The following is a 22,342-nucleotide window of genomic DNA, read 5'->3' on the forward strand; positions in this document are numbered from 1 at the left end:
TGAAGTCTGCCCTCATCTTGTATCTCATAGTAGAGGCATCTACCATCCTCAGTGCAAGCTCTGATAGCAATCAGGATCTCCAACTGTGTAAAGGCTCCCATCCACCATGGGGCCGCTGGCTCGAAAGGCGTGAACCACTCCTCAGTGAGTGCCTCCTAAATGTCATCCCTCATAATCAGCCCCCCTCTGAAGTGACTCAGCCTCTCCGCTTGGATCTCCTCCGGGAGACTGCAAAAGGCCTGCCAATCTCCAAAACTGCGTGCTGGGCTTGCCCGCCAATGGTCCCCAGGCTAGACGAGGCTGAGAACCCAGCATATGACCCTGCTCTGTGTGTACCGCGGGGCTCCAGATGAGCGGCTGTCTGGCCCGCTCCTCATCACAGTGGGAGGTCTCTGAGAAAGCCCCCGTCTCAGCAACTCCAAGCTCGCAGGATGCTCAAGGCAAATCTGTCCTCCCATCCTCTACTGAGGCCTGTCCTCCTCATCTCTACGAAGATCCACCGTATCTCTGGTGCCCAAGTGCCCCCTACTGGGGGAGCTCTAGCCTACAGCCGCCGCTGAAAAAGAAGCTCCTTCCAAGGCTCAGCGCCTGGAAGCAACCCCCGAACAATAAGCTTCCCCAACAAGGCTCTACTCTGATCAGCTGGATCTATATGCCCAAGCCCCCTGGGCCAACGGAAGAGTAATAACTGCCCAAGCAACCTTTGCTCGGGCCGGCTGACCATCCCGCCCTGACCAAAGAAAGTTCCTGATCAGCCTCTGTACCTGGTTGATGTAAGAGCTCGAGAAAATCCAACAAGACGTGATATACCACATAGTCGCTAAAGCACCTGATTTGTCACCACCACCCTCCCAGCCAAGGAAAGCCGAGTTGTACTCCAATATAGAAGCTTCTTCCGAATGCTCAGAAGAAGCGGGCGATCTGCTGCTAAGGTGCCAAATCAAGTCCAATCTGGCATCCAGATACCGCACTGCTGTGCCAGGAGCAATCCATCTAAAGCCCGGGTCTCGGCTCCATGCCGGAGCGGGAGCGCTACTAATCCAAAAAGCCACTGTCTTGCGCCAATTGATCAATGCTCCGAAGCCACACCATAAACTTGTAGAGACTGCTCTGCCCTCTGTAGATTGGCCTCCTTGCCATGCAAAAACAATCCATGTCATCAGCAAATTCAGAATCAAGCAAGTCCTCACCCCGGACTGGAAGCTGGAGTCCTCTCAAGCCAACCTCCTCTGTTGTCAGATACATGCTCATAGCCTCTGCAAAGAAAAGAAAAAGGAACGGGAGCGAGAGGGCATCCCTGACGAGCTGATCTGGTCAGCTCAAAACTCGACCCCCGTCCTCCTACCATCAACACCTGGCTACGAGCTGTGGAATATAGAGCGCCACTCCTCGAATCCAGTCTGGCTCAAAACCCAGGCAAAGCATAGTGCCCTCCAGAAAACCCCAATCGACTCTATCGTATGCCTTCTCAAAATCGAGAAGCATAACGACCAAGTCCTCGCCGAGAAACCTAGCTCGGGAATCTTTTCCGAAGCATGCTTCCAGGCAAGCTTCGAAACCCTTGGAGTTGGTACACACTGGCTTGTGTGGACCTATGTAGACCCCATCCTTGGGAGGTTCTTTGTATTTCATGTTGCTTCTTGATGATTGTAGCAGATTCACATGGGTTTATTTCCTTTCCCATAAGGACCAAGCTTTTGCTTGATTCAAGGAGTGGCATGTGATGGTGGAGAAAGAGTCTGGATTGCAGATAAAGACACTTCGGGCTGACAAAGGAGGAGAGTTTTTCTTCCAATGCGGTTTTGTGCGGAACATGGCATCAAGTGGGAGCTGGCCAATACATGTTCGCCTTTAGAGTATGGAGTAGTTAAGCGTAAGAACCGGATTGTGGTGGAGATGGCGAGGACAATGTTGGAGCATCGTGATCTTCCTCGTTCACTTTGGCGAGAGGTTGTGGCTACAACTGTCCATATTCTCAACCGATCAGTGCCCGCCGGACTGCAGGTGAGCGCCAGGGCACTGCCAGTGCCTCCCGGGGAGCTGAGGCGAGCGGAGGGGGAGGAGGGGGGGGGAGAAAGGGGTGGGGAAGGAGACGCTGAAAATGCGGGAGCGGGAACGGGAGGAGGCGAGGGGGGGACGGGGGAGGGGGGACAGGGGACAGGGGACAGGGGAGGGGGGGGTGGAGGTGAAGGGGGGGACCGCTGGCATCTCTTGATCCTCAGTAAGCTGTTCTTCACTGGAACCCAATGATGCTGAGGTTGTGTCTGCTGCTGCGTCGGTCTCGGGGCATGCTGCAGTGGCTGTCTCCCTCTACGGCGCCCCTGTCCAGGCTGCCAATCAGAGGTCTCTGTGGGCTGAGCAAGTGTCCCGGAGGCTGCCTGCCGAGCCGCATCTATAGACGAGCCATCAGAGGTCTGCTGCTGCGGCGGTGAAGGTCGGGGTCTCCTGCGAGGGCAGGCTTTGGCCAGGTGGCGGACCTGCCTGCATATAAAACACCGGTTCAGGAGCCCGAAAACTCCACTCTCTGATCGATCCATCCCCCCCCCCCCCCCCCCCCCCCCCCCCCCCATCCTAGGTAACTAAATGACCTTCGGAAGGGAGGAGATGTCACGAACCAAAACTCTGACCGAAGGCAGGCCCGCTACTCTAGCCACCACTGAAGCTGCTATGGGGCCAGTCTCAAGCACCGAGCCCACCAATGATCCTATCCTGGAGAGGAGCGTAAGGTACTCGCGGCGAAGTCCAGGAAAGCAAACTGTGACATGGAATAGGCGCTCTCCCTGTTCGGCCGCTGCTGGGTCGAAACCATGCTGCCAATGTCTGAAGAAGGCCCGAGCGCCCCTGATGTCAAGGAGACTCATGGCTAGGACCTGGGCCACGCTCTGGGCTGTCTCATACTCAATCTGGTAATGGCCGCGGCCCAGTAACTGAACGTCCAGGATCTTGCCCACATCTGCAAGAAGGCGGGCCTGGAGAAGATCCCGGATCTCCCCTCTGCTAGGGCGGGTGCCAACTATACGGCAGATGGTGGAATGTGCCTAGAGGCGTTCCACCTGTGCGGCGAGGCTCGCTTCCTCTTCTGGCAAAAGAGAAAGCCTGATGGGGGTATCTCACGGGCGGGCGAGGGGGCTGCAAAAGAGTCCCTCTGAGGTGGGGCGGGAGGGGCCTCCATCAAAGTCTGAAGCTGAGTTAAGCGGGACGGAGGGAAGCGTGGAGCAGGGAGGGAAAGACCGAAAGCGAGGGGGGGAGGGGCGGATGATAGAGGGGGGGGAGGCGAGGAGGAGCGGGGAGGGAGCGGGAGCGGAAGGGCGCGAGAGGGGGGCGGGAAGGGGGGGGCGGGGAAAGGGCGAGGGCAGGCGGGCACGAAGTGGGGGCAGGAGTAGGCGGGCACGAAAGGGGGGCAGGCGGGCAGATGGGCGCGAAAGGGGGGGGGCAGGCGGGCGCGAAAGGGGGGCAGGCGGGCGCGAAGGGGTAAGAGGGGGGGGGCAGGCGGGCACGAGAGGGGGGGGCAGCCGGGCAGGGGGCGGCGGGACGCGGGCGGGGGCGAAAGGGGGGGCAGACGGGTGCGGAAGGGGGCGGGGGGGACCGACGGGTGCGAAAGGGGGGGCAGGCGGGCGCGAAAGGGGGGCGGGCACGGTAGGGGGAGGGGGGCGATGGCGCGAGCAGGCGGGACGAAGGCGCGAGCAGGGGGGGGGAGGCGAGAGCTTCAGCGAGCCAGAAAGTATCTTATTGGTAATGATACTGCATCTCTCTCTCTCTCTCTCTCTCTCTCTCTCTCTCTCTCATTTGGATTCAAAGAGAAGATGATTCCATAGTTGTTACGAGGCGCGCCTCTAACAGTCAGAGGCGTTCGAAGCGTACGACTGCCTAATCGAGGCGTCCACAAAAAAATATATATATATATATATATATATATATATATATATATATATATATTATTATTCTTTGCTGCTGGTTTGAGATTGACGAGGCCTTTAAGGGCCCAAGGCAGCCCCTCACACACACTCTCTCTCCCTAATTCTCTCCCTCCCTCCCTTAAGCCTTTCTCAAGACCCAAAGTTCAAACTTCAAACTTCAAACACACTAGGATGATGATGTTTTTTATACCCACTTTTAGAGCTCTCTCTATACTCTACCGGTTCATTTAATTTTACTTTGTACCCTTGAATCTTGATGATGTATCCAGATGATGATGATGGACTATTTTGGTCGCATAGGTCAATTTGGCCTTTTGCAGATGTTTAATACAGCTTTCTTTCTTTCACACACACACACTGTCTCCCTCCCTCAAGGCTCATACATACACACTCTAGTCTCTCTCTCTCTCTCTCTCTCTCTCTCTCTCTCTCTCTCTCTCTCTCTCTCTCAACTTTCACTATATATATTATATCTATCTATCACTATATATATATATATAAAACAGACGCCTCTAACACGCCTCTAACATCTCTAAAAAATACGAGTCTTTCGAGGCGCGTACCATACCCGCCTCGTACCAAACGCCTCTAACAACCTTGCATGATTCTTAGAGAGGAAAGGAATTTTTTATATACCCTAGGTATGAGAGGTTACTCAATCTTGATAGGATAGGTAATATGCTTAGTTATGGCCATTGTTGTTGTCAGATTTTTCGATTCCTCTAGAGTTGGATTCAAGAATTGTTGTGTTTCTCACTACTCTGATTCGAGTTGGTCTATCTTTAGTTCCATTAAGATAGTTGTAAGAACAGTGCTTGCAAATTTAGGCAATTCCTATGACAGATATATGAGTGGGAAGATTATACATGCATGAACTAGATTATGGACTCAGTTGTCAAATGTAATTGAGTTTGCCGTGATTATTTCCAAGAGTGGAAATGTCTTAGGTGTGGAAGTATGTTACATACCTCGTACTAATCCTCAAGATTAGTGACCTAATCTGGCAAGGTTAGGGGAGCCCTGAGATTAGGAGAACACAAGCTAATACGGGTAGCTAAGGTTATTATTAATAAATGCATGTGTGTTAGCTGTTTATAACAGTCTTGGCTATTTGTAACGACAAAGGACACTACATAAGTGAAACATGGGTTATTATCGATGTAGCCTCAACCTATGGTTGGGAGGTGAGCTAGCATGCACCCCTCTTAGCAGGTTTGTACCGGGTTTGTACTAGCCACATGTGTATTGTGTTTAAAAGTTCTATGGGAATCTTACATTCATGATACTGGAGTTGGCATCAATTAAGTAGCCATGCAAACCAGGAAGGCCATGCAAGTGAAGTTAGTCACACACATGCATGAAAGGGGTCTATAGAAGTCTCTCATCCCCACCTCTCCACATAATCAACATCCTCCTGCATGTGGAGAGGTTTCCCCAACCCCTTAGGTCAACATCCCATATGAGTGAAATTGTATTGTACTAATCTGAAAATATTTCTCTAAGCTCTAATAGTCTCTAATCACACCTTGACAGAATATTAACACTATATCATTTTCCAATCTCTAGATTCATTCTTTAAATATCGTCGCCAATTATGATAATTTGATATAAGGACTATCATTCATTGATCCTAGATTCTAAGCATGATTAGTAAAAGATGTTAATCCATCATATACTTCTTTTGACAATTTCAGAATCTAAGTATGTTCATCATCAACTAAGTTCTTGATTCTAAGTCCCAAAAATCAATTTGTGACTAAAAGATGTTAATCCATCATATACTTCTTTTGACAATTTCAGAATCTAAGTATGTTCATCATCATCTAAGTTCTTGATTCTAGGTCCCAAAAATCAATTTGTGACTAATCTTTCCCTTCTATATTTAATCACGATTAATATATGGTATAATGTTACTCATAGGGCATATGGTGAGCAAAGGGGTTAGGACCTCCTCTTAACACGAGGAGGAAGTTGATTGCGTAAAGAGGTCGATGACTCCCATGATCTTGAAGAAGATCCCAAAGTTGCAACAATGGGTGCTATTTTAGTGCCGTGTTTCACATACGTAGTGTCGAAGGTCCCACAAGTCATTCATGTAAAGGTGTTCGATGAAGACCAAGTGAATTGCTTCATGAATGAAGCATAAGATGTATCATGGGGAGATTTGAGTATGGGTCTCGCACGGTCACTCGGAGACTCGCTTATGTTTAAAGGGCTACCCCCGAAGGCCAAGGAGAGGAGCCTTACTCGCATACAAGGTAGGGATAGACTTAGCCTTGACATTGACTCTTCCACCCCCCCTTGAGTGGCTGGCTTTCAACCAGGAAACACACCCCCCCCCTGCCGCGCGCATTTGGGGAGTGTTCACCAGGCATGGCATACCTTTGGTCATCCATGGGACCGATAAGAGCTCTGCCCTACTCACCTTCTCTATTGGACCACTCCCCAGGCATGACATACCTTTGGCCGTCCATGGCACTAATAAGAGCTCTGCCCTACTCAACTTTGGAGGATTTCAGTGGATGCAGCTTGCAAAGGGTGAGGGTGATTGGTTTCCATGCACAGAAGTGGCATAAAGGAGGGGCGGAGTGAATTGCCACGGGTAAAGTCGGTGTCAAGGCTGGGACAGGAGCTCTGGTGGTCGTCTGCCAGCAACCTGGGCACGATCCTGCCGTCCGCCACTCATCGACAGTTGGGTCACATGTAGCCGGGGCCTGGTGCTCTGCTGCCTAAGGGCCCACCTCTCTCCCTGTCCCCTGGTGAGGATTAGCACAAGAAACGGGGGGAGAAACCACCGGAGATGGTCTCCTGGATTGCCACCGAGGGCAAGCTCTAGCTAAATGACCCATCTGCCTGCAAATGAAGCATTGACCTGGCATGCCTAAATACTCCACGCAGTGTTGTATGGGGTGGCCTCAGAGGCTACGAATAGATATACAATGCAGTACAGACTCCGGCAAGGCCACACAGATGCGGAGGGGTGGAATCCCAGCTGCTCGCGCAAGGGTCGAGACAACAATGGGAGGGGACTCCATCACTCTCCCGATAGCACCACCAATCACCAGGAGTTGAGGAAGGTACTCCTTCCTAAGGCCTGGGAAACAAACTGTCACTCAAAAGCCTGAAACGCCAGCCAATGGGTCAAACGCTGGATCCAAGCCGTGCTGCCACCGTGCAAAGAAGGCCTACACCATAGGCAATGCAAGGAGGCTCCGGCTGGATATGCTGGCGCCAATGGAGGATGTGAGCTTTGCTTCAATCGTTGAGATCGTGTTGTACTGCTTTGCTTAATGGCCAGATGACGTGCTAGTTGAACTTCACGTCAACAAGGCGGAGTCAGACCCCGATGATGTAGGGAATCCGTAATAGGGGCACTGCATAATGTCTGTTGAAGTGATCCGGAGCACAAGGGCGGAAGTTGTGAAGAATGCTCGCTGCAGCCGTCATCGTTTTGTAGTTGTGAGTAGAAATAAATTAGTAAATTCTGAATTTAATTACAATCCGGATGATGTGCCGAAACTCAAAGTCTCACATCCGGATAGAAATCCAATCAGAATCCTGATATCTGGGTCTTGCGTCGATCCGGAGATATTTTAGAGAGGTTTCAGATTAATCCAAAGATATTCCGGAGAGATTCCATAGAGATTTTCGATAGATTCTGGATAGAATTTCTAGAAATTCCGGTGAGGTTAGAATCACCAACCTGCCAACACCTCTGCAATCTTGTTGTAGTAGAACATCAAGTAGGTCATCCTCAATGCAAGTCGTTCATTGCCATCGTTCTGCAAAGCGAACTGTTTCTTCACAACTGATTGGCTACCAGCGTACCCTGGACTCTCTTATACAGCTTTGAATTTCTTCACGGGATTACAAGTGAATTTCGCTTCATCCTATCTCTTTCATCGCTCCCTTACGAGCCCCCACCCTTGCCTGCCATTGGTTGGCCTTCTCAAAGACGAGGTGTCACCAAATTGGTCCACTCACCAGTCTTGAATAGTGTTTCACACACTCTCTGGAACCAACGTGTGAACGGGGATTTTCCACAAAAGAAAGCTAGAGCATTATACTGGCATGGTTTGGCCTGAAAGATGGCCACACCGCATGGCACCATGGGATTTTATCAATAAAGTTACTTATAAGTCGGTGTGCACATATTATTAAAGACAGGCTGGACATATGATATTTTGGGCATGACAAGTGGACAAAAGGAGGCGCCTAGATGAAACTTGGGCATCAAGCCAAGAAAAGCACAAATGCTGATATTTTTGGCTAAAACTTGGGAGTACAAGCCAACAAAAGCTTTAAATTGATATATTTGGGCAAGTTCAGCTATTTTTGGGCCAACCCGGTTATTTTTGGCAAAAGGAGAAAAGCGCGGCTATTTTGGGGCTAGTTGACTCCTTTAATAGCAGGAGGAAGCATGCACATGAGGAGAGGGTGGCGGGTAGCAAATAAAAACGTTTTCTTCTCCCTTCCTCTCCAGAGCAACTGGCCGTACAGTGGGCAGCAGTGCAGCTTCTCTCTCTTCCCCTTGCGCTGGCCGTACAGTGGACAGCGGAGGCTGGACAGCCTTCTCCTCTCTCTGGCACAAACTGTACAGCAGCTGGGCCGCTTCTCCTCCTCTCAGATTCGCTGGCCGTACAGTGGTACAGCAACTAGCAGGTTCTTCTCTCTCTTGCGCGGGCCATACAACGGCAGATTCTTCTCTCCCTTCACCGCCCCCTCCTGGCCATCGGTTCAAGGGCTGTTTTGGAGACATCAGGGACTGATTTGAGAGCTCCTCTGGGGCAAATTTGAGGCTCCATTCTGAGGGCTGTTTTGGCATAGAGTTCGGTGTTGGGTTTGACACCACACCGGGCTGTTGATTCGTATTGGTTCTTGGAGCAGTTTGTGCTTTGATTCTTGTGCAAGTGTTTGCTGAAGAAGCTTGTGGAAAATCCGGTGCAGTATTGCACCCGCACCTTGGTTTGATTGTAACCCGTTTGTTGGAATAAAGCAGTTCCTACGGGGTGCCGGTCGTTCCGGGTCAGTGTTGTGTTCCCTTTAAGCATTGTTTATGGTTATTTCTGTTGTGTTTTCATACCTTTGTTGACATCTGAAGTGACTGTCCATTGCATCAAAGTTCTCGTCCGGTTTCACGAGGACAACAATCTGAACCGCCCTCCCCTACCATTGGTGGATTCGTCAAAGGGCATTAATCACTACAACATCGTGCCATCCGAGGTTCGTTCACCCAAAGAGAATGCCACCATCTCCTGGGTCCGCTCCTAATCAACCCTAAAGGCAGAAACCCAATAGGATCGCCAAGTGTTGATAGTTGAATGCCATCAACACAAAATACAAAGAGAATGCCATTGCTTGTAATTTCACTACTTCATTCATGCTGTCCAATACAAAAGATGATGGTGGTTATGCTTCTATTCACGTGACAGGTGAGATGTGAAGGGGTTTGAATATATATGAATGGGTGCATCCCCCCTAAGGTCTACGTACCAATATATAAATGTAATAATAAGGCATGAGGTATTAGACCCCTAACAGGCGGCGCCGCCGAGCACGCCAAGGTGCCAAAGCACAGGGGGATATGGTTTCGTCAGAGAACCATTTCGAGCATTTATCGCAGCAACCACCCAATAGCCATGCCCCCCCCAACCTTGAGTGACCCACCATTCGCCCATCCTCTTTAGAGGCTGTCAACTCGCCAAGATCCCTTTCCAGGTTCCCACATTCGAGTGAGGCCCTCTGGCCCTACCGACCCTTCAACGGACCCTTCGTCTCAAGAGGATTCCTCCCTTCCACTTCCTTCTCCCACTCCACACCTACCCACCCCCCCCCCCAAACCTTCATTTCCGGCTCTCCCCTCAACAGCTCCATCTGACCCGTCTCCTTCGAAACCCACTCACCCCACTCCACCTCTCTTGAGCATTCATGTCACCCTCCGGCCACGCCAAATGCATAGCCGAGGTAGTCAGTGAGTTTAGTCTACTGCTTGATTCATCGCTTCTCGGAGCCAGTTAAGATGACTATCACCGCCTCTCCAGGGGACCACAACCCCCCCCCCAAAAAAATAATAATAATAATCATGGGACAGCCAGTGGATTGCCGCCGTCTCTTCCAATGTCTCCCTGTCGAAGGCACTTGTATTTTCGAGAAGACGGTGACTCCCATTCTGATTTGTGTGGTGTTCCATCACTCGAGGCCTTCCATGCCAGAGAGTGGTGAGATGATCTTCTCCTTCCCCTTGAGTGCAGCACCAGGGACGGAATGGGATTCGCAGTCGGTGTCTGCCTCCATCTCAAGGGTGGGCAGTCTAGCTCTCTCATCATTTACATGATTTGTGCATCATCAATGTGCTTATCCATCTTTGGCCCTTGGCTTAGATGGAGTTGGGAGGCTTAAGCCATAGAGATCAAGATGGGGAGGTGTATCCCTTCTCCCCTCCTACAGATACCTGAGTTGCGATAAGAGCCGAGATTATGCTTGTTCCCGTGCTCGGACAGACAGGCGTCACATCAAGGGCAGGATCCATGCCCACCTGGCACATCTTCGTCCTAAGATTGACTATGATTACTCCCCGTCAAAACCTACGCCCAAGACTTCTTCGAGTGAAGGGTAGTTCCGATAGTTTCACTTCCCATAGAGATTAGATATGCGGATTGCCTCATGGAACATCTAGGGTTTGCGAGGACCTCATTCCTTTCAGAGGTGTGGCATTCTTAGAGGAGAGCTTCATAGAGCAGCAGTTGGGGGCATAGTAACATGAAACGTTTCGTCCGTTTCGTCGTTTCAAAGGTTTTGCTTCGTCTATTTTGGACAAAACGCAAAGGTTTTGAAATGACACTTCTTATATACACATACCAAATTTATAACATAGCCAACAGAAAGATGAAGATGCATTTTTTGGGACTAGTGGATATGAAATTCATGATTTTGGGAGTAGGTTTTTTGGTATTTTCAAAATTTGGGCAAGAAAAGGAGAGGGAGAGGAGGAAAGAAACAAGTTGGAAGGGAAGAGGGAGGTGAGAAGAAACGGGAAGGAGGTGAGAAGCAAAGGACGAAAAGTTGGAAGACAAGAAAAGGAGAGAAAGAGGAGGAGAAAAGAGGACGAGGGAAGAGGAGGGGTGGACCGTGGAGGAGAAGAGAGAAAGAGGAAAAGGGAAGAGGAAGAGGAGGCGTGGAGGAGAAGAAGTGAAGGAGCGAAAAGGAGGAGTGGACGAGGAGAAGAGGCAGAGCAACAGGTTGCCGGCGAGAAGAAGCGTCGAATGCGTGAAGTGGCAAATGGGCAGCAAACAAGGACGGCAACGATAGCAAAAATCGCATTTGCAAAAACAAACCTTCCGCTCGTTTTTTTGACCTCACTTTACATTTGGGCGAAACACCGTTTCGATGGGCAGGTTTCGTTTTGTTTCGAAAAGTTTCGTGTGTAGAAAATATGAAAGCAAGAGAAAAACTAGAAATGAAAACAAGAACAAAATGAAAGACAAAAGTTACCTTGAGATGAGTGTAGACAAGACACAAGATTGATTTATTCATTGATGTGACACCTACAATTTATAGGTGAGAAGTACAAGATTGAGTAGACTCACTTATGGGATAAATGTAGAGGTGCCACATGGCACTAGACTCAAGACACAAAGACTAGACTAGAGAAATAGTACACCTAGTGTGCACTTATTTCCAACACCCTCCTTAAGTGGACACTAGGAGGAAGACAAAAAGACAAGACTATGACATGACAAAAGATAAGACCAAGACAGAGAGACTAGACAAGGATTGAGAGACAAGCTAGAAGACAAGATGGACAAGACTAGAAGACAGATATAAAGACTGATAGACTGAGAGACAAGACATGAGAGACAAAAGATCCTGAGACACCCCTCCTCAAGTGATATCCTCATATGGGTCCACAAGGATAGGGACAAGATGGATCTAAAACAAGACACAGTCAGATTGATAGACAGATAGACAGACAGACAAGACTAGGTAGACAGAAGACTGACTGTAGACAAACAGATGGACCTTGAAGACATCCCCTCCTCAAGGGCAATCTCTGCCTCTTGGGTAGGGACAAGAGAGAGGTCAAAAAGCATAATGAGTAAGACACTAGAACCCCTTGACCTACATCATCGGTGGTCAAAGTGGTAGACAAGAAAGGTGAAATAATCAGAAAGCCCATTCCTCATCATGTGAATGAACAGCAAGATCTGCTGATGTAGATGCTGCAGCAACATGGGCTGAGGTAGATGCAGGGGCTGATGTAGAGGTTTTAGAATAGCAGTCCTTCTCCCGGTGATTATCACGGCCACAAATGGTGCATGGATGGGCCTTGAAGCAGTCCTTCTCCATATGATTGGTTTTTCCACAATGGGTGCAAGGCTTTCTTACCTTAGAGCCTCCTTTCTTTGCTAAAAATGCAGTGTCAGTTACCTTTTGTTGTTTTGTTCTTTCCTCTTCTTGGAGAGCATTGATGATACCTTCAAGAGTAGGATTATTGTGATACTTGAAGGTAGTGACAAGAGTAGCATAGGTGTCAGGTAAGCTTTTGAGAAGCACAGCAATAGCAATATCTTCGGAGATGGGGGACTTCACTGATGCAAGCTGAACCATAAGACTGCGAAAATAATTGACATGAGAGGCTATAGTAGCTCCCTCCTGCATATATAGATCAAAGAATGAGATCATAAGTGCAATCTTAGAATTTTTAGAGCGGGGTCCAAAAAGGGTATCCAAAGTGATCCATGCTCGAGATGCAGACTGTATGTCGGAAATGTGATGAATGTAATCATCTCCAAGACCGAGCAAAATGATAGCATAGGCTTTGTCATTCTTGGCAGTGGGAGCATAAGTGATAACTTGCTCAATGTCGGAATCTTCGGGAGCAGCAGGATGAACAACGTCCCAAAGACTTTCTTTCATAAGATGGCACTTGATTTTGATTTGCCAAGTATGAAAGTTGGACCCATTGAATTTGTCGATAGACATGAGAGAATGAGTAGAAGAGGCCATGTGGGAAGGTCTTACCTCTTGCTAAAATGCAAGGGCAGTGTCTATTCCCTTACAAGATTGCAGAAATGAATGAAAGAAGAGATCGAAACTGTTTTTAGAAGCCGGCTCTCTCACCACTTGTCAAGGCCATAGCATGTGACAGCCTATCGAGGTATGAGGAACCAGCAGTTTGCAGATATGAGCATGAACAAAAAGGAGACAATGCACAGTACCTTAGACTTTTCAAGAAGAAGCGATGGCAGAACTGAATAGTTAGGCGGCCTGAAAGGGGGAAATGCGAACTCAAGATCGTGAAGAGCTGTGTGATATACTCAGGATTGTTGTAGGGGGCGGCGGCGGCAGCTGTAATCAAGGCGTGAGCAAACTGTTGTAGAGATAGACAGCTGTAGCAGTCGGGCTGCAACGTCAAAAAACAGGTCGGCCAGGAGCTGTGTATGAGCCTGAACACGTACAGGCTTCTGTAGCAGCTGCTGGAAAACAGGTCGGCAGCAAGAAAGTGGCCGGACGGTAACTGAACAGACCCGGCCTGAACTGGATGTGAGTAGGCTGGTCCTAACAACTGAGTGCAGCTTAGGGAGATGGTGGCCTGAAGCTATGGCGGGAAACACAGGACAAGAGCAGCCTGCTCTGATACCATGTAGAAAATATGAAAGCAAGAGCAAAACTAGAAATGAAAACAAGAACAAAATGAAAGACAAAAGTTACCTTGAGATGAGTGTAGACAAGACACAAGATTGATTTATTCATTGATGTGACGCCTACAATTTATAGGTGAGAAGTACAAGATTGAGTAGACTCACTTATGGGATAAATGTAGAGGTGCCACATGGCACTAGACTCAAGACACAAAGACTAGACTAGAGAAATAGTACACCTAGTATGCACTTATTTCCAACATCGTGCCGTTTCGAGAGGGCAAAACAGGTTTTTATGTTACTATGGAACTTGGGGGACCCATTGATATTCTTTTCCTCCAGGAGCACCATCTTCTTGAGGGCCGTACCTGCCACTGCAGAAAGATCCTACCAGCCAGGAGTCACTTTCTAGTCTCCCTCTTTTGGCCCCTCCGAGACGCAAGGGGGGTTTGTATTTCGGTCAACAGCGAGCAGCTCTTGCTAGCAGTAGTTGGCTATAGCATCATTGACACTCACGATTGGCGAGGATTGTGTGGGCTTTTTAAATGTATATGCTCCAAACACCACTGCAGGAAAGCCACCTCCTAGAGTACAGTTCGCCAATCCCTTCCTCAAGCCGACTTTTGGTGTATGGCCTAACAGCCTCATCTAGAACTCCGAGATATTCAACACGATAGGGCAGATACAAGAGGGGTGGATTATCTCTCAAGATCTGCCGCAAGCACCTTATGCAGGCCTAGGTGAGATTAGCAGTTTACTCCAAGAGGAAGCACAAAGCAGATTCGCTAGATTCCATGAGCAGGACAAGAGCATTCGCCAAGGCCTTGCTTCTTTGCCATGACTTCAAGAGAACTCCCCTCATAGCCCGTGGATTTTGGGTCAATTGGTTGCCGCCCGTATAGAGCTCATATCCATAGAGGTGGAGTACAAATACCATGCCAGAGCTTCCTCCTGAACCCAAGCAGGAGATAGGGTCACTGGGGATTTCTTTGAGATTGCAAGCGCCCCCCACCCCCCCAAGTGAGAGCCATAGCCACAGATTTTTTCAGATCCCTTCTCATGGGTGCGCCCATATCCTCACAAGTGGTGGATGCGCAAGCGCGGGTCTGGTGGCACACGAGAGAGGTGGTTTCCCCCGCTCTCCGGACTTTCCTATTGACTCCTTTAACTGCTGAGGAGCTGGCGACGGCCTTGATGGCACTCCCTAGGGGTAAATGCCTGGGAGCGGATGGGCTTCCAATTTGCTTTTTTCTTCGTCACTAGGATCTCATGGAAGGCGGCCTTACAACAGCCTTCAACGAGATTATGACTACCGGTGCCATGCCGAAGAGGCTTTCAAAGGGTCTAATACACTTGATTCCTAAAGAGGGTGGTGACAAATTGGAGATTCTGCAATGGAGAACCATCACCCTTTTCGGGATCACCTACAAGATTTTGGCCACGGCCATCAGCCGGAGACTTCAGCCCTTCCTCCCCGACTTGATTCGTAATACTCAAGACAGGTTTTGTTCGATATCAGAGAATTCTGGACAACATTTTCACTTTCTAGGAGGCTACAGCTTCGGCGAGGATGTGCCAACAAGATCTCATTGTGCTCCTCCTAGATTTTGAGATGGGTTCCGAGAAATGTGAGTAGATATCAGCAAATAATTCTCTCACCAGCATGTCAACCGAGACGGGATATGCAAAGGTGTTTCTAAAGGAGATTATGGAAAAACCGCAAACACGTAAAGGTTTTCCTTCTCTTTTGGCTTTCTATTCATGGAGGGATCGCAATGAACCAATGGAAACAGGTCTTTGCAGCAAGCCCCTCATGTCCACACTGCACTCAACTCTAGAGTCCATTTGGTATTGTTTATGGAACTACAGACATGCAAGAAAGCCGAGGTTGTTTGGGCAGCCATTTCTTTCTTGGTTGCCTTATTGTCCTGCTCCAATGGTTATATCAACTTGGGCATGGGATCTTTGCATGGATTACCACGTCTAGACCACAAGTTTTCTATGAGAACTCTTAACTCTTCTCTAGTTGTCAGGATTCATGGTCAATCTACTGAATTTTCCATATGGATGTTGTTACAATCCTAGCAATTGGAGTGCTGGAAAGTGTGAAATCCATGGCAGCATAGGACAACGCAACAACACTTAACGCATTAATTGTGATTGCTTGTCCGACCTGACAACGCTCTTGAAAGACGGTCATTGTGTAGCACGGGGACCAGAAGGACACGTGGGGGGGAGGGGGGGGGGGGGGGGACAGCAGGCCGTGCGTATGGTTTGGCCGGTCATGTTCATACTGGATGCCTGGAGGGCCACTGATAAATATATGGATTGGAGGTTAAACAATCTATGCCATGCTAGGGTTTTATGCTTTTTGTGAGCACTCTGCATCATCTTGTCCACGTTTGTGTGCTTGAGGGCTGAACAACTAGGGTTAAGGTTTTGACCGTAACAGATGTAGTTCTAGTCTCCATTTTCACACCATGTCATGTTCCTATTGATACTCGTTAGGAGACAATGGCCAACATCACAACTTGACACATCCTGGAGAGCGAAATTCACAGAGGCCAGGGACAGAACTCGTATCCTACTTTCTGAGATGCTTTCTTGCATCTACACTGATATTGTGCATACACTTAAGGCCACCTGGTTGAAGGATGCAGGGTTCCTCAAGATTTCTCATAGCCAAGAGAAACAGCTTCCAAAGTGAATGTAAAGACTCTCCATTCTCTTGTGAGCACAAAAGCAAGTGACAATCCGAAATCTTGACCAATACGTTGATTCCATGACTAACTAACCTGGTCATCTGGTTTATCTTGGTGTTTCCACCCACCTATGCAGTTTATTCATGCTATGCATGTTGTACCTTGAGCCTTGGCTTTTGCTTTGTTTCTTTCATGCTTAAATAAAAGTCCCTTTAAGTTCAAAAAAAAAATCCCTTGCTATTGAAGCACATAACTAACCACTGAAAAAGTTCTCAGATTGCAACCAGAAGCATGAATTCAATATCATCCAGTGTCTACCATATATGGCTTGCAATGACTATGAACAGATTATAGCTTCAATATACAAACCAATAAATTATGTCCATGGCATAATAAATACTACCTAAAGCAAAGTCATCATATTTCACTTCAGCCTTTCCAAATGTTTCCACAAGCAAAACTCCCAGCTCAACGCCGCATGTCACCTACATCACATACAAATCTCATGAAATGCCTAGCACAACACAAATAATTTCATATATCACCAATTTCATGCAGCCACACTGTTTATACTATCAAAGCTCTCAAAAGTAGAAAGTTTAACTTCATATCACTTGATATGTAATGTAGATGTCATTTGAAATATTTGGAAATATATCAACCTAGCAAATGGGTGATCCCACTTATAGAAAGCAAATCCTACACTTTTCATTGTCTCAATGTTTTCCTTAGAGGAAATCTTTTGATACTTTTGATGAGTACCCACATACAACGCCACCCCTTTATCTCAAGGTAAAAAATAATGTGGAAAAATATCATCTAAAGCTATCCTTGAATGGCAACGTTCCTTTAACCCATAATATTTCTCTTTTGGCATAATGTGTCACCATTTGGTCCCTTCACTAATTTTTATCACTGTTTTGGGGCAAGCCCATACATAGAGAAGAACCAAGGTGAGAACAGAGATTTTCCACTAAAGAAAGCTGGAGCATTCACTGGCAAAGTTTGGCTAAAAGATGGCTACATAACATGAACAACATGGGATTTTATTTATTAATATGGCTTAAAAGGTTGCTTATAAGGTTTATAAGTCAACACGTTCACACATCATTAAAGCGTGGCTTGACTTATTACTTTTTGGGCATGTATCCCTAGACAAAAGGAGGCACCTAGCTAAAACTTGGGAAGCAAGTTTGGGAAAAGCATAAAAGCACCTATTTTTGACAACCAAGCCACTTTTAGCATAAAAGGGAAAAGCACATCCAAAAGGGGAGCTGGTTGACTCTATTAAAGAGGCAAGGGGAGGCTGTTTTCAGCATCATGCGCAAGACTACACAGAGAAAAGCAACTGACCGACTCTCTTTTTTTTTTCGTGAAATGGTGTTTTATATTATATGTAAAAATGTACATCAGCCACCTGGCTCACACAGAACCTATGGCCCCAAAAAAACCCCCACAAAAGATCCTCTATAAAGGATCATGACCATGCAAACCTGTACACTAATAAGAAAGCCTCCTAGCCAAATAAGCATCCCAGATAAAAGCATCAAAGATGAGCCAGCCGAGCCGGCGTAGACCATAACGAAATAACATCTGCATCCAGTAGCTGAGCTGAGAGAAGAGAAGAAAACTGCCAAAGCAGCAAACCGCGGATACGTAGAATGTGCCCATGTATTCCAGACAAGGAATCAAAGATGAACCCATTCCGTGTAGTCCAAATATGCTAAAGTCCTGTCCATCTAAGGAAATGGAATATCACAAGGTGACTGTCCGAAGTAATGACTTGAGGACAAATCCCAAATATCCACTGATGAGCCGAAACAGTAGACCTCTCTACTGCCTCCCAGACGCGAGAGACAAAAGACCAAATCTGACGGGCCACTGGACAACTCATGAACAGATGCATAACTGTTTCAGTGCATGTCGTGCAGAAGAAGCAAGAGGCCAATGTAATTTTACAACGGCTGAGCTGATCCCGTGTAGGTAATCCTCCCACCAACATCCTCCAAATGAAAACCTTACCTTGGTAAGGGAGTTTAGACTGCCAACCACGCAGAGGCATGCCCACCATACGAAGAGCATGTAACCAGGGGTCAGCTTGCGCCCTGTTGATAACATGTGCATCGAACAAAGAAGAAACTTGCCAAAGCAATAGACCACACACGCTGGACATGACCTTTCACCCCTTATTGTGAATCAAAGATGAAAGCATTTCGCATGAGCCAATTATGACAAGGACCCAACCATCGAAAGAAAACAAAAAAGACCTCATGTTGTTGATTGTTCCCCCTTGGCTGATCATGTCCAAATACCCACTGCCTGGGTGACAAAGTGTCCAGTCACCATTTGCCACACTAAAGAGATGAACTCCCATATCTGGCGAGCCACCGGCCAAGAAATAAACCTGTGCCGACTAGATTCTGGACAAGTCTGGCAGAAGAAACAGTTGCCATTCGAAAGTCTAAAGCGCCGAAGGGCAGTGGCCAAAGGCTGGCCCCCAACCATGACTCGCCAAATAAACACTTTGCCCAGAAAAGGAAGCTTGGAATGCCAACCACAGAATAGGATGTGCTTCCTCCCCAAGAGGCCGTTTTCTTAACATTCCATACTTTATTAACTTTTTTTGCAAGCCATCTCTTCTCTTGGACCAAAAGATGATATACAAACATTAGTGGAAGCCTTCAGCAGCCTGGTGTTGCGACCCAACACCCAATCATCCCATGATGAGAAGAATCCATCCTAGGAAGGTGTCCTAGAGACTGCACTTGTTGTTGCAACTGCAACCAAATACACCTGTAACCTCAGGGCACATGAAATCTATGATGAGCACGGCGGAATGATAACATTCGCAGCCACCCAGACATCCTCACAACACCCAGTCTCGCCATACGATTGAATTGCCGTCTACAATTATTCTTCTCTGGCCAAGTAATCACACGAGAGGTGGCCAACACCTCTGCAAGCAAGGAGTTCTCATCTAAACGAGAATCTAGAGGTCTCTAGGAAGTGAACCGTAACACCTCTTGCAATGATTTAACTAAATGATCCAACAGAGGAGAAGCAGATACACGCACAGATTGTGAAGCATTTAGAACATCCCACCAAGATGCAACAATCCGGGTCTTCCAACGCACAATACCCACATCCTCCACAAATGCAACAACCATGTCTATCCATGGCTGGAAATCAGCACACATAGCCTGAAGTAAAGACCACCTACGGGCAAGAAGGTGTACTCAAACATCCAATAGAGCTGCCCCTCCTAATCTCTTCGGGGTGGTAATATGCTTCCATGAAACCCAAGTCAACCCTCGATTATTGCCTTTCTTTTTCCACAACATGAATCGAAGCGGCTGGCTGAGAGTTGTCAAAGCCTTTCGAGACCAAGGAAGTAAGGGCAAGAAATAAGAGAGCATAGCTAGCATAATGACCTGTGCCACTTTCAGTCGGGTGTGAAACAACCATGCCTGAGACTTCCAATACACAAACTTATCCCCAATACGGCCTGAGATCCATTCTAAAAGTTGTTTGTTGGTGACATCCACCCCGATAGGATAGCCCAAGTAATGTAAAATGGTCCCACGCCGCACAACATGACCCTGCCAGCCAAGCTTCTATAAATCTCTCTCTATGCAACTAAGAAGGGCTGACTTCTCCGTATTTATGTACAACCCAAAAGCTTTCGCAAACAAAGACCAAGCTTCCATTGCCCTCTCAACGTTGGCTTTGTTGGCTTTAAGAAACATAAATGAATCATCATCCAGTGCTTGACCCACCAATTGCTGACCCGAAGGCAAAGTTAGCCCAACCACCTCCCCCTTCTAAGCCAACTGAGTAAGCAAAGTAAGCATGGGATGTGTAACCAAAGCAAATAGCAAAGGGCTCAACGGACATCCTTGCCGCAGAGAGCAAGAGACACTGGGGACGTAACTCCACCATTTATCATAATCCGAGACTAAGATCCATGGCTGAGAGTGTAGATCAAATGAGACATACGTGGTCCAAAACCCATAGAATGCATCAATTCAACAAGGAAAGACTAGATGACATGATCAAAGGCTTTCTCCAAATCCACCTCAACCATCACCACCTCCTGCTTTGTTTTCCTTGCATAATCAATGCCTATTTGAACATTAAGAATATTATGCAAGATATTGCGCCCCCTTTATAAACCCATATTGAGCAAGGTGTATCAAGTCCGGCAAAAACTTGTGCAATCTGTTTGCCAAGACTTTAGAGAAAACCTTATACATACAACCCATCAAAGAGATAGGCCTCCAATGTTTTAAAGCAAAAGGAGAAGGCACCTTCGGCAACAACCAAATGACCCCCACTTTCCAAGAATCAAGCATAGCTTCAGATTACAAATCTCCTGACAAATGGATGTCAATGGACCCTTCAACTGATCCGCATACTTGGAAAACAATTCATTAGTAATGTCATCCCAACCTGGGCTCTTGTCTTTGGGCAAACGAGCAAGCACAAAGCCAACCTCCTCCTCTGTAATATCAGCATCTAAAATGTTGACCGAGTCCAAAGACACTTGATGTTGCACCAATGCTAGAAAACTAGCACGTGCTTCATGAACAACATTAGATCAGGAGTGCTCCTGATAAAATTGAACACACAAATCAATGATGCTATGAGGCTCTGAAATCATCTCTCCCAGTGAATTTTCAAGCCTGACAATATTCTCTCTAGCATAAGAGGGATGCAACTCAGCATAAAATTTATGTGTCTGCCAATTAAACAGCAGCCCAAAACCCTAAAACAGCAGATTGAAACCCTAAAACAGCAAAAAATAGCAGTTTGAAAACCAAATACACCAGTAAGAGCAACTCGGAACCCTGAAACAGCAGAAACCAGCAATTCGAAACCCTAAAACAGCAGCAGAAAGCAATTCGAAACCCTGAAACAGCAATAAGAGAGCAAATCAAAACCCTAAAATAGCAGAAAACAGCAATTCAAAACCCTAAAAGAGCAACAGACAGCAATTCAAAACCCTACAACAGCTTCTCTTCGCATAGATCTCTCTCTGTCTTCGTGTGCTCTCTCTCTCTCTTCTCAACTCTGCGCTAGTCGTACACAAGGCTGCAGTTGATCCTCTTCTCTCTTCTACACTGGAGAATTCTGGCCATACTGCAAACATCCTCTTTTGGCTTTCTTGCACTGGCCGTACAAGAGGTGTTCTCCCATATCAAAGGCTAGTCAACTTCGTCTATTTGCTCTCCTCTCTCATGACTGGCTGCACACAGTACAGCAGCAGCACAGTGGTTATACAGCAGCCGTACAGCTTCCACGAGTGCAGTTTCAGTTGGTGTTCGTCTCTCTCACAGTCTTGGTCGTGCAACGGCCAGATTCGGGACAGTTTCAGGGCTGATTTTGGGACTGTTTTGGACAGCTTTTGGTGCTGTTTTTATCTTGGTTTTAGACAGAGATATGGGAAAGAGTTATGCTGCCGCTTTCTGGGAAATCCGGCACAAGTCTACACCCACACCTTGGTTTCTTGTAAAAATCTTCTATTTAAATAAAGAAGTTCCTAGGGGGGGGCAGTCGTTTCGGCTCAGTGCGGTGTTTTTTATATTGTTTATGGTTCTTCCGCTGTGTTTTCAAAGCTGTATCTGGTATTTGAAGTGTCTGTCTATCATTTCGGGTCTCCACATATTAGTTACAGTGGTGTCAGAGCGGCTTTCTGGTAAGCAGAGGCTTCCTTCCAGCAAGGAGAAAGAGAGAAGATCAAAAGTGGGGACTACAACTGACCAATAGTTTTGCTATTGAGCTTATGGAAGCAGGCATGTGCAAGAGCATGAGCATCAGACACCTTGGTCTAAGGATTTATGGATTCACAAATTTTATCCCTAGGTTCAGCACTCTTTCCATATGGATATTGTGCATCCTATAATCAAGCTTACAGAGAAGTTATATGGAGCTATATCTTAGGAGATATTTCTCTAAGCTTCTTGACGAACCTGGCAAAAAAAAGCTAAGTATACTTCGCGTTTTGTAGAGTTGATGCTTGTTGGTAATTTATTGGAAGTGTTTTAATACATTTAACCCTTGTATGCCCGTACAAGGAGAATCA

General features: G+C 47.2%; 1 protein-coding gene across 8 annotated transcripts in view; it reads right to left on the reverse strand.

Annotated features, from left to right (window-relative positions):
• Positions 1–22,342, reverse strand: part of LOC147635179 (golgi-to-ER traffic-like protein) — a 168,894-nt gene that overhangs the window by 86,314 nt on the left and 60,238 nt on the right. For all 8 annotated transcript variants that reach the window (XR_015266607.1, XR_015266609.1, XR_015266608.1 and 5 more), the window contains exon 4: positions 16,664–16,745. Coding sequence is in view for 4 of the 8 variants with exons in the window: in XM_086802380.1 (XP_086658506.1) it covers positions 16,664–16,745 (82 nt within the window). In the remaining 4 variants the exon portion in view is untranslated. The remainder of the gene's footprint in view (positions 1–16,663; positions 16,746–22,342) is intronic.

This window comes from Cibotium barometz, chromosome 9 (assembly GCF_041138505.1).
Source record: "Cibotium barometz isolate CiBa-2024 chromosome 9, ASM4113850v1, whole genome shotgun sequence".
Lineage (NCBI taxonomy): Eukaryota > Viridiplantae > Streptophyta > Polypodiopsida > Cyatheales > Cibotiaceae > Cibotium > Cibotium barometz.